At 37.0% G+C, this 13,596-nt stretch overlaps 1 protein-coding gene across 1 annotated transcript; it reads left to right on the forward strand.

Moving 5' to 3' along the window:
* The first annotated feature begins 1,419 nt into the window (after positions 1–1,419).
* On the forward strand, positions 1,420–1,851 carry LOC130957254 (lysine-rich arabinogalactan protein 19-like). Its single transcript, XM_057884122.1, has one exon. It carries the CDS (start codon positions 1,420–1,422, stop codon positions 1,849–1,851), a length of 432 nt encoding a protein of 143 aa, XP_057740105.1.
* Positions 1,852–13,596: the final 11,745 nt, after the last annotated feature.

Genomic DNA, 13,596 nt, shown 5'->3' on the forward strand with positions numbered 1-13,596 from the left:
TTTAGAGCATTTTGATAACCTTTTGTCACATTTAGCCTATAAATTAGCATGGTTTTGTTATCTCTCCCGTATTTGTGCCTAAGTGTAAAAACATGCTTTTTAAGCCTTATTTTGATGAATTCTATTTCCTCTTTTGATTCCATAAGATGCCTTGATGTGTTTGTTAGTAATCTCAGGATGGAATAGGCTAGGCATGGATCAAAGGAAGCAAGAAAGGAAGCATACAAATGGAGAGAATCATAAAAAGTCAAAGAAGCAAAGTCAGCCAAGCACGCGCACGCGCACAAGGCGCTCGCGCGCACATTGCGAGACAGGCCAGGGACGCGCACGCGTACCATGCGCGCACGCGCCGATGATGGCACATGACCTCATTAAGGCAACACGTGCCTGGCGATTTTGGGAAGGTTTTCAGCAACCAACTTTGGCGCCAAAATGCATATAAGAGCCAAGGATTGAAGGGGATTGACATGACATGAACACACTCATTAGTTTTAGTTTTAGAGTTAGTTTCTAGAGAGAGAAGCTCTCACTTCTCTCTAGAATTAGGATTAGGATTAGGTTTAGTTCTTAGATTGAGATTTAGATTCATCTTCTTCTATTTCTATCTTCTCAAATCTTTGTTGTTACATTCGTTCTTCTTCCATTCTTTTATTGCAATTTCCTTTATGTTGTTCTTGTATCTTGTTATAGATCTAGTATTGTTTCTTTTACTCTCTTTCAATTCAATAAAAGCAATTCATAATAAATGTGTTTCTTTTGATTGTTGTTGTTAATTCCTTTCAATAATTGTTGTTAGATTCTATTCTTGTTGTCAATTTGCTTTGCTTTTCTTTTGTGCCTTCCAAGTGTTTGATGAAATGCTTGGTTGGATTTTAGTGTAGGTTTTGTTCCTCTTGGCCTAGGTAGAGTAATTAGTGACTCTTGAGTTATCTAATTCCTTTGTTGATTGATAATTAGAAGTTGCTAATTGATTTGAGTGCTTCTAAAGCTAGTCTTTCCCTTAGGAGTTGATTAGGACTTGAGGAATCAAATTGATTCATCCACTTGACTTTTCTCCATGGTTAGAGGTTAACTAAGTGGGAGCAATGGACAATTTGTTATCACAATTGAAGAAGATAACTAGGATAGGACTTCTAGTTCTCATATCTTGCCAAGAGCTTTGTTAGTTGTTAGTTTATTTCTCTTACCATTTACTATTCATGTTTCTCATCTAAAACCCCAAAATAACTCACAACCAATAACAAGACACTTTATTGTAAGTCCTAGGGAGAACGACCCGAGGTTTAAATACTTCGGTTTATAGATTTTAGGGGTTTGTACTTGTGACAAACAAATTTTTGTACGAAAGGATTAGCGATTGGTTTAGAGACTATACTTTACAACGAGATTTTATTTGAGAAATTCTAAACCGTCAAAAAAATGGGAACCCTAATACGCGAAGAACGTTGCGCCGCAGCGCACTTCCCCCCATTTCCCATTCTTCTTCCTCCTCTCAACCCCCATAACCACCACCTCAACCTTTCCGGCCACCACCTCCGGCCAACGCACACACTCTCTCAACCACCACCACGTCCCTCTCTCTCGCCCCTCCACTCACTCCCTTTCTCCCTCCACTCCGGCTCTCTCCACTCCACTCACTCCCTTTGTTCGCGGCCACCACCGCCGCCGTCCACCGCAGCCGCCATTGCTCCTCACTCGCCCTTTCCTTCATTCACTTCGTCTTCTCCCATACACTCCCTCTCCTCTCTCTCTTTTGGCCGAACCCCCGCCGCCGCTCATCTTTCCGGCCACCGTCCACGGCGGCGCAGCTCCTGGCCTATTCCACCCCCCCAATTTCATTTCCATCCCTAGTTTCCTTCTGCTCCCAGGTTCCTGCTCCAATTCTATATTTTTTCTGCTTTTCCTTTTATTGTTCATTTCTGTTAAGTAGTCTAATTACATGTTAGTTAGTTTGTATTCATATTTTGCATGTTAGGTTAGATAGCTATACTTGCGGTTAGGTAGCTAGGGCTGGATAGAAGATTCTAGGCCTGATAAGTGCTCCGTATGTGCTTACTTGCTGTCTGTTTATTTGGAAGTTGTATGCTGCTTTTGGACTGTTCTTATGCATTTCTTGTTGCCTAAATACTATGCCACTACTACTGTGCTTGTTTGATGTTGTTTCTGTGCTAATTGTGCTAATTTGCTATCCGGGAACGTCCAATTTTAAGCCGGAATGCTGCCCGATTTTCAAGGAAATTAGTTCATTTTGGTCTTTAATTCAATTTTGGGCAAAATTCCGTTTCCTTTTTGACTTCCCAGATTTGCATTATTCATTGTGAACATGAATCACAACTTTTCTTTTCATTGCGCATAAATATCATCATATCACTAATCTCCTTTTCTGACTTAGTAATTTCTTTAACCATCTAACTTCCACTCACCTTTAACCATTTTTAACAATTCTTTTAATCATATGATGATACCATTGCCTTTTGAAAATGAGTTGTTGACCTTACTGAAGTTTGTATTTTTTGGTTTAATTGTTCACTTTTGCATACTCATCACAACATCATGATTATTCTTTGATAATGGTATCCTGAACATGCTTTCTTTGTTACATGCTAAATGTTTTATATATTCTATCATATTTTTCAGGATGTCGGATAAAGGCAAAGCCATAGCCACTGCCTCTAAGAAGAGAAAACACTCTACCCCCTCCATTCCTTCCATCTACAAGCATTATGCTAAGGACCCATTGAATGATGAGGAAAAAGAAAACCAGTTATTGCCTTCCACCAACCCGGACAAATTCCCCAACCTATACTGTGAGCTCCGGTTTTCTAGATATCGAACCACAAAGCTAAACATTGAGAAGAAGTTACTTCTACCTAATGATGTGAGACGGTCCATTACCGGTCGGATCCTTGATTTGGGCATTGACTTTGTTGACCGGGAATTGGGTGATATCAATATATCTTGGGTGAAGGAATTCTACTGCAACTTCTTCCGCCCAACTTTGGATTCGGTTCAGGTGAGGGGTAGGGAGATTATGATTACTGAGACTGCGATTGAGGAGGCGCTACAGTGCCGCCATGTCCCCGATGAGCTGTGTGCCCATCAGCAGGCTGAGTTAGCCATGCACAGCATGACTTTTGATTATGAGGCACTCAGGACTGTTATTGGGATACCAGATGCCACATGGGTTATGGATGCGAACAATACCAAGCCGAAAGGGATGCTCTTTACTCATCTGACTCGTGAAGCCAAGACTTGGCAGATGATATTCGCTTGCTATGTCCTTCCCACCACCCACTTCTCTGAGATTCCTATGGAGATGCTTCTACTGATTGGGTGTGTGATGGAAGGAAAGGAGGTCTCTTTCCCTAGGCTTATCCGACAGTGTATGTGGCGGGCGCATATTCGTGGCCTACTCCCATTTCCTACCTTGGTCACGAGTATGGCGGCCCTAGCTGAGGTCCCATGGCTGGACGATGATGTGCGGCCACCACCCCCTGATGCTGATGACAGGGAGGTTACTATTCCCTGGGGTGGTTGGGTGCATGAGAGACCACTCGCTAGACGCCGCTCTCGGGCTAGAGCTGTCATTGGGACACCTTCACCATCAGCCCCTACAGCTGCCCCATCATCCTCCACAGCAGCCCCTTCATCATCCACAGATCCTCCAGCAGCACCTGAGCCTACCTATCTCTTGGTCCAGCGTCTTTTCCGGTTCTTAGAGCAAGAGCGACGCCATGTCAGACGCCGTTTGGATCGGATGGACCAGGCTCTTATTTCTTTGGGTGCTGAGCTACCTCCACTTCCCGATTCTCCGGCCTCCGATGAGCAGGATCATCCGGAGGAGGATGCGGAGGCACCGGCGCAGCAGGATGCCCCTGACACTACAGAGCCACAGACTCAGGAGGAGCCGGTCCCACAGCCACAGCCAGAGCCTATCGTTGTACCTCCCACTGATCCTCCGATTTAGCATCGAGGACGATGCTTGGTTTTAAGTGTGGGGAGGGCACCGGTAGCATTATTTGGGAACCGGTGAACTTTTCAGCCTAGTTATCTTATTTTGCACATTTTGTATATATTTTGATGCATTTCTAGTTATTTTGGATACTTTTATTGCCTATTTCAGATTTTAGATATTTTGATGTTTGGATATTTTTAGATGTTTTCGATGATAGATTCCATACTTTTAGTTGGATTTTTCTTTATACATTTTGTTTATCTTTAATTTTAGTTGTGGTTGTGATTAGAAATCGTACTTTGGATTGCAATTACTTAGTCACCCTTTTTGCATAAGAAATTGATTTTTTAAGTGAAAAAGGAAAGGGTGAACTAAAAAAAAAATTTTGGATTTTTCAATCACAACAATGCTTAGTCAAACATTGAGATTTTTCAAGGAAAAGTTTAAATATAGAGCATTGACCCAATTGATTGAAAGAGAAATTTTGGTGAAACATTGCTTGAATTTCATACCTTGTGAAGCATGTATTGAACTAAGAACACAAGCTTGTGAGACTTGAGCCTATTGATGTGGTTACATGTTATAACCACTTATTTTCCATTCTTGTGTGAAATTGCTCTCTTTCTATGATTGTGATCCTTGATCTGCTTGATTCTATATATCCATTTATTTCTTGTATTTATGCATTTATATGATTGAGGCCATCACTTCATTAGCCACTTACCCAAATAGCCAACCTTTTACTCTCCATTGTTAGCCAATTTTGAGCCTATGCTTAGCCAACTTATTCTCAATTTAGCACATTACAAGCCCAAGGCGGAAAACCAATGAAAAGTCCTTGTTTGGATCTTTGATTAATCTAGGCTAGTGAGAGTGTTTATTATTCAAGTTGGTGAGGCTTGGGAACATTGGATGGGATAAAAAGGGTAGTACACTTTCATGTTTAGGAATTGGGTACATATTCATGTATTGACTAATTGTAGAGACCTTATGCATTGATGTTCTGGTATATAGTTTGAAAGGAGAAAAAGAAAAAATATATATAAAGGAAAGAAGAAAAAAAAATGAATGAAAAGAAAAAAAAGAGAAAAGAAAAGAAAAAAATGTGTATGTAGAAAAAAAAAAGAAAGAAAAAGAAAAGCAATAAAGGGGACAAAATGCCCCAAAGTGAAGCCCAATAAGAATCAATGCATAAGTGTAGTAAAGTAAAAAAAAAGAAGAAAATGCATGAGTATGTGGAAAAAAAGTGAAGAATGGGTAGTTAGGATAGCTTGCATTTGTATAGGTCATTAAATAGGTTAGGTGGAAAAGTCTATGCTAATCAAAGATTCAAATCCTAGTCCACTTAACCATAAATGATCCTACCTTGACCCTAACCCCATTACAACCTAAATGAAAGACCTCATGATGAATGTATGCATGCATTGAATAAGTGTTGATTGTTAGAAGAAAATCAAATTTTGGAAAACATGATTAGAAGAGAATTGAGTGAATTAACCCTTAAACACTTGAGTGAATAGAGCGGATACACATCCGGTGAGGGTTCAAAAGTTCAATCACATGTAGTCACCCATATTATCTATATTCTTGCAAGTTTGAACTCTTTATGATAATTCAATACAATTGTGGTTTGGACTTAATTCCTATTGCCTAGCTCTTGTGCTTACACATACTCTCTTGGGAATTGATATGTTTGAACTAAGCATTTCCAATTGCTTTAGATAGTTGCATTTAGATAGGATTCACATAGTTTAGTTGCATTCAAATAAATGTCATAACCCTTAGTTCCTTCTTATTTTAGCATGAGGACATGCTAAGGCTTAAGTGTGGGGAGGTTGACAAACCCCAATTTGAGGGTTTGTCTTGTATTGAATTTAGAGCATTTTGATAACCTTTTGTCACATTTAGCCTATAAATTAGCATGGTTTTGTTATCTCTCCCGTATTTGTGCCTAAGTGTAAAAACATGCTTTTTAAGCCTTATTTTGATGAATTCTATTTCCTCTTTTGATTCCATAAGATGCCTTGATGTGTTTGTTAGTAATCTCAGGATGGAATAGGCTAGGCATAGATCAAAGGAAGCAAGGAAGGAAGCATACAAATGGAGAGAAGCATAAAAAGTCAAAGAAGCAAAGTCAGCCAAGCACGCGCACGCGCACAAGGCGCTTGCGTGCACATTGTGAGACAGGCCAGGGACGCGCACGCGTACCATGCGCGCACGCGCCGATGATGGCACATGACCTCATTAAGGCAACACGTGCCTGGCGATTTTGGAAAGGTTTTCAGCAACCAACTTTGGCGCCAAAATGCATATAAGAGCCAAGGATTGAAGGGGATTGACATGACATGAACACACTCATTAGTTTTAGTTTTAGAAGTAGTTTCTAGAGAGAGAAACTCTCACTTCTCTCTAGAATTAGGATTAGGATTAGGTTTAGTTCTTAGATTTAGATTTAGATTCATCTTCTTCTACTTCTATCTTCTCAATTCCTTGTTGTTACATTCATTCTTCTTCCATTCTTTTATTGCAATTTCCTTTATGTTGTTCTTATATTTTGTTGTAGATCTAGTATTGTTTCTTTTACTCTCTTTCAATTCAATAAAAGCAATTCATAATAAATGTGTTTCTTTTGATTGTTGTTGTTAATTCCTTTCAATAATTGTTGTTAGATTCTATTCTTGTTGTCAATTTGCTTTGCTTTTCTTTTGTGCCTTTCAAGTGTTTGATGAAATGCTTGGTTGGATTTTAGTGTAGGTTTTGTTCCTCTTGGCCTAGGTAGAGTAATTAGTGACTCTTGAGTTATCTAATTCCTTTGTTGATTGATAATTAGAAGTTGCTAATTGATTTGAGTGCCTCTAAAGCTAGTCTTTCCCTTAGGAGTTGATTAGGACTTGAGGAATCAAATTGATTCATCCACTTGACTTTCCTCCATGGTTAGAGGTTAACTAAGTGGGAGCAATGGACAATTTGTTATCACAATTGAAGAGGATAACTAGGATAGGACTTCTAGTTCTCATATCTTGCCAAGAGCTTTGTTAGTTGTTAGTTTATTTCTCTTACCATTTACTATTCATGTTTCTCATCTAAAACCCCAAAATAACTCACAACCAATAACAAGACACTTTATTGTAAGTCCTAGGGAGAACGACCCGAGGTTTAAATACTTCGGTTTATAGATTTTAGGGGTTTGTACTTGTGACAAACAAATTTTTGTACGAAAGGATTAGCGATTGGTTTAGAGACTATACTTTACAACGAGATTTTATTTGAGAAATTCTAAACCGTCAAAAAAATCCAATCGTCACTGATATATCATAATTCTTTAATTAATGCATTGACATTGTAGGTATGTTCCAATGTTTGGAGAAACTGAGTATGAACCAATTCATCAATACCCTTCAATTGGTATAGGTGAACAACTTGAAGCTCTTGGAAAAGCTGTCAAAGCTGGGAAGATAATTGGTATTGTCAATGTAGTACAATTTTCGATCTTTCAATAAATAATTACCGAATCATGACTAATAAAATGTATTGAACTTCTTTGCAGATTAGATATGTTGGTCTTAGTAATGAAACTCCATATGGCATCATGAAGTTTATTCAGGTTGCTGAAAATTAAATGGAATTTTTTCTACTTTATGTAAATGAATTTTTTTTCTTTGTTTGCTTTTTTGCATACATTTGTGGCCATTGGCTATAAAGCTATCAATATACATTTGGATTGTAAATTATAAATTTGATGTATTTATGAATTTTGTCTCTTTTAATTTTTATATTTCGATATAGATATTGTGAATATTTTTTGTATTTATTTGAAAAATTTATCTATGTTTAATTTTTTTGTATTTTGTTGAAATATAATTATTTATAAAAATCAAGTTTTAATAGTGGTATATGTGAAATTAGTAAAAATATATAATTAGAAAATCAATAACAGTGAACGATTTAGCTACCAATTTTTTTAGATTTTCATATCAGACATTAGCAACCAATTTTATCAGCGACTGATTTAGCTACCGAAAAGTTGATCGCTATTTAGCGACCAATTCTCTCAGCGTGTAACGACACAGAGACTTATGCTTAAGTCATAAAACAGGGATGGCAAGTCATTACGATCTCTGGAAATAAATTTAGTACATATAGTAGTATGAGAAAGGTTTATAACTAGGAGTCTTTAAAGAAAAAGGGGTCGATCGAAGATGTTTAAATCGAAAAGCGCAACACACCGATCGATAACGTGAAGGAAACAAATAAAGGCTAAGCTAACATGAAGAGATATACAAAAGAGTACCAAAATACAGATATTAAGACTCTGGACTCGGTTTGCGAAGATAACCGGCCCGAGCATAGGAGTATATATACATACATAAGAAAACTACCCAAAATGAAGCCCAAAATACAAGATACAAAATCTGTTTCTCCAAAATAACATCTAAGAGGAATTAATACAATATATATATATATATATATATATATATATATATATATATATATATATATATATATACAGTGGAGAATATAAGTATCTAAACAAGTCTATAAAACCCAAATACAATGCTAAGAGCTAAGGATCTTCGTCAAAATAGAAGTCTCCAGCATGCCTTAACGAGGAGCCTCACGTCCTGCATCTGAAAACCACAAAATTCGCATGGGTGCGAATTGGAGGTTCTCAACATAGTAACAGTGTCCAAATATCTAACATGTAATGTCCTGGGAAAGCCGAAGACAATCCTAGAACTTCCAAATTTATAACCAAAGCATATAAATATAACTAAACCATGAGAATAAAATTAGGCTAACTTAAAGATCTTCAGTCTAACTAAATGTCCCCTTTCTAAATCCTGCAAACCTCCCAACCACCAACAGTAACTTGATATGCAAACACAATTAGTTCATCCAAGGAAATGCACAAGTAGGAAGCAAATACAACAGTTAAGCAATTAGCAAGTAATGATGCAATCAATTAGGCATTCCAAACATATCACATATGATGCATATGATGCACGCCTATCCTAGTGGCTGATGAGTCTCATCTGTCGGTTATAAAGTCAACCCAACAAGTCCTGGTACCTAACCATTGGACTGCCCCTCTGTCGTACATCCCCAACTCGAGTTATTCACAATATAAATCATAATTTCACAGTGTCCGGCCACACTTACGACATAGGGTCAGCAGAGTATCGAGTCTCCACCGGGAGCACGTGGTAGCTAGCCACTGCTTTCACCCAGGAAAACTCGTATCTCAGATAGGTGGAGTGCAAACAATCATAATATCAATAATTCAATTCAGCATATATGCATTCATTCTCAGCCATACATTAACATTCATCTCAGCCACCCGGCTTAAAATCATAATTCATAATCAGTCATAAATCATCATCACGCATAGCCCTTCGGCTCGTCTCATACTCAGCCATTCGCCCAATATCATACACCGCACTCTACCACCCTCCTCCACAAACTCATATCATCATTATTAACCATAACTTATCACAATATTCTCTTTCTTCATCCACAAGTTACCCCCTTCCCTAGCTTCCTCTCAATAACTAGGCATTTTACTTTGATTTAAGATTTAAAGGATGAAATTAGGGGTTTATAAGCATGAAACAACATCTCGAAAGGCTACAAGCCTGTTGGAAATGTGAAAGACTTGAAAACAAAAACTTTAGAAAAGAACAGGGTCGCGTGTGTACACACAGGGGTGTGTGTGCGCACGTCCAGAAATGTTTTCAGAAAGTGTGCGTGCACACAGGCTTGTGCGTATGCACAGAAAGTAAAATTTTCATTATTGAGTGCGCACACAAGGTGAGCTAGCGCCATCAACAGGTTGGCATTCCCACCGTGTGCGTGCGCACAAGGCTATGCATACGCACAGATTACAAACCTTCGTTGGTGAGGTGTGCGCACAGGGCGTGCTAGAGCTCCCATCAGTAGCCCTGCCTCAGCCTGTGCGTATGCACAAGGTTGTGCGTGCACGCAGGTTCAAAGTTCCACAGGATGTGCGTGCGCACACAAACCAAAAATCACAAATTCTGCAGAATTTGCAAAATTCAGATTTTTGGTCCAAACTACCAACGATCATATCTCCTTCCGCAAAATTTAGATTTCTACCAAATTTAAACCATTTTAAAGCTTATGAAATTATCTTTATTTTTATATAAAAATCATCAAATTCTGAAAACAATAACTCAAGATATGTTCTGTTGAAATTCATCAAAATTCCATTTTTACCAAAACTCATAACTCCCCAATTTTTAAAACATACACTTCCAATTCTCATTTAAAACCAAATCAAAACTCACCCTTCCAACATCAATCATTTCCAAACCTCATTCAATCACCAACACACCAATTCTTCCATATTTATCAAATCTCAATTCAATAGTTCAATTCATGATCATCCTTCCCTATCTCAACTTCCAAACAAATATTCAATTTCATCAATCACCATATATATACACATATCAATATCACACTCCAAAACATGCTCATCAGCAAGAGCTTCAACCTTATCATCAATTAAACATATCAGTCCATATCACATACAACTCCACATGCTTTGCCAACAATCATCACCACTCATAATCATTCAACCAATCTTTATATATTCAATTCAATCCAATTCATTCAACAACCACATCAATATTCCAAAATCCTATCCTAGGGTCACTTGCCTACGTTTTCATAATCACATTACATTTTAGATACAAAAAATCGAAACCATACCTTGGCCGATTCCCGTTCCACCATGAACACTTCAATTTTCACTTTTTCCTCAACTTCCAATGTCCCAAAGCTCCCAAAATCAGATTTCAAAGCACAAAGATCTTTTTCAAGCTTTCCAAAATCACTAATTAAGCTCCAATACACATATATATAAAGCCTAAGCCACAATATCACACCAAAACACAATAACTCAATACCCAATACCTCAAATTCAGAATTTTGCTAGGATTTGAGATCTCTTACCTTACCAAGAACCAAGGAGGCAAGAACAAGCCTTCTCTTCAGTTAATTTGATCCTATAACACAAAAGAGCTCAAAATTTCAACATTTTTGTCCAAAATTTTCAAAACTAAGGACTGGGAATTCAAAGAAAAAAACGTGGCTTACCTTAAGAATGATTGTGTAGGTTTTGTAGAGCTCGACGCAGCAGTCACGTGGCCACAAACAGTGCGTCGATCGAAGCTCCGCATCAAAAGTTATGATCAATGGAAGTTGGAAGTGAATAGGAGCAATGGTTTCATGTTTCTCCCCCTTTCCCTTTTTAATTTCAGCGTGTGTGTTTGTTTTGGAGAGGGAGAGAGCAGATCTCTCTCATTAAATGAGGGCTTGACTGGACCCTTGGGCCCAAAATAGGTCCGGTTGGTCTGGTTTGGCCCGTTCGGTCTAATCTTGGACTGATTTTTTTAAAATTGGTGTCAAAATTCTCGTTTTAATTTCCTCTATCATATTAAACCATAAAATTCAAATTTCTCATTTCCTAGAATATATTTTAATTTAAAAGTTAATTTGTCATTAATTAACTAGATTTTACACAGTGGCCAATTTAGCGACAAAAAAAGTGGTCACCATTAGCGACCGATTTTATTAGCGACCGATTTAGCGACCAATATCGTTCGGTACTAGTTTGGTAGCATTGGTTGAAAATTGGTTGCTAACGGTTAGTGACCAAAGTTGGTCACTATTCTTAAATTAGCGACCAAGGGTTTAGCGACCACCAGAATCAGTCGCTAAATCGGTTGCTATTCCAGTAATTTCTTGTAGTGATCAAACAAAAAAGCAACCAACAAAAAAATACTAATAGATCATACCAAAAGGATAAAAAAAAACACAAAACAGATAATGTGCAATCATGCAGCATTATAATATTGAGCATGTGTCTTCCCTAACCTTATCCTCAACACTAAATGCCTGCTCCATTGGTAGGTAAAGAATTTCACTTCCTCCTCCACTTTCTTCATATTTATATTATGGTTATTAAACACTATCTAATTTTTGTGCTTTTAGACACACCAGACTACGTTGAAAAAAATATTAACCAATTCTCCCTAGTATTCTTTCCAGTCCTTATACCTACCTAAGACTTAAACTCTATCTTTGGAGAGTTAGGCCACACCCATCTCAAATTACAAGAACTCAAGACCAAGTCCTATAACCTCTAAACGATTTTACATGTGAAAAACAAGTGCTAAATAGTCTTTGGTGTTTTTTGATGCAAAACACAAAATGCCTTAGATTTTAGTATTATATTACATCTATATAGTCTATCTCTTCTGTGTATTTCATAGAAACCAAAAAGTAAAAAGATGTATTTTGATTCTTGATTTCTTATTGAAAAGACGCGTGTTTTTTAACGGAAATAAAAAATGTGTTCAATCAATCATATAATTTTTTAAAAATAACATACTTTAAATATGAAATTATTGTAGAAAAAATTGTATAATTAAAAGTAAAATATTAAAACCATATTATAAAAGCACTTGTATGTAAACATGTGAAAAATAGAATTAAAATTAGTGTATCCAAAGATATTAAGAATTTTGAATTAAAAAGAATGAAAAATCTGATGAAGGGACTAATTTGATATACAACATTCAATTTCAAGAACTAAAATGAATCACTTAATACAAAATTAAGGATTAATTTGGTGCATCTACAATGATGATAGTAGTGGATGACATGTAGCACAAGCTGATACATGGCCAAATAGTATTGTGACACATGGCACATCTGTCCATGATAGCATGCCACATGTCACTGATCGACCCATCATTGTATCATTATCCGTGACCAAACCATGAAGTAACACGTATTACTAATGGTCCACTTAATCAAGTCACATCAGCATGTGGTTAATGAAAAATGAGTCAGAGACCAATGAAGTGTACTTTTGTCAATCTCAAGAATGTAATTGCTACAATTGAAATTTTTGAAATGATTTTGGTACACGAGACCAATCTCAGATACCACTTTAGAGCATAACTCGTTATTTACAAATTACATAACTATATCTGGTATTAATAAAGTTATTTTATTAAAATTTTGATACGTTTTTTTCCCTTTACTATTCTACATATAGTTTTCAATTTAGTTCATGATTCCATGTATATCTTCATGGGCTTGATTGCAGTACAATAACTCTAATTAGGCAAATTTCGATCAACTAGATAAACAATAACATTTCTAAAAATTAAATAAATAAGTTGGACAAAGACTTGATGTCTTGATTGATCTAAAAACAGTTTTATGGTTGTTCCATTGACTAGGACCGACATGGAAGCCATAGTCATGGATGTCTACATTCATGATCTCCATAGTGTCCCAAATCTCATTGCTTTAAATAGATCTATGAAAGTGTAATTTGACCAACCATAAAGAAGTATTATTTTTTTTTTACAATACACCTCCTTAGATACTATTAAGGTACCATCCAATATCTTTCTTCTTCCTTTCCCCCACAAAAGCCATCTGTTCCTCTTAGCAAGAATCTTAGATATTACTTTATATATACAGTCTGCCATACTTATCGGTCTGTAGTCCTTTATGTCATTCTCTCCCCCGTTTTTATGGACTAAAACAACCTATGTCAGATTTGTCTTTCTTAGTAATGTTCTTTTATCGAAGAACTCCTCCAC

The sequence above is a fragment of the Arachis stenosperma genome, chromosome 10, assembly GCF_014773155.1.
Source record: "Arachis stenosperma cultivar V10309 chromosome 10, arast.V10309.gnm1.PFL2, whole genome shotgun sequence".
NCBI classification, from domain to species: Eukaryota; Viridiplantae; Streptophyta; class Magnoliopsida; order Fabales; family Fabaceae; genus Arachis; species Arachis stenosperma.

Excerpts from the sequence above, each read along its gene's own strand:
- LOC130957254 (XM_057884122.1), top strand. The coding sequence starts at position 1,420 with ATGGGAACCCTAATACGCGAAGAACGTTGCGCCGCAGCGCACTTCCCC.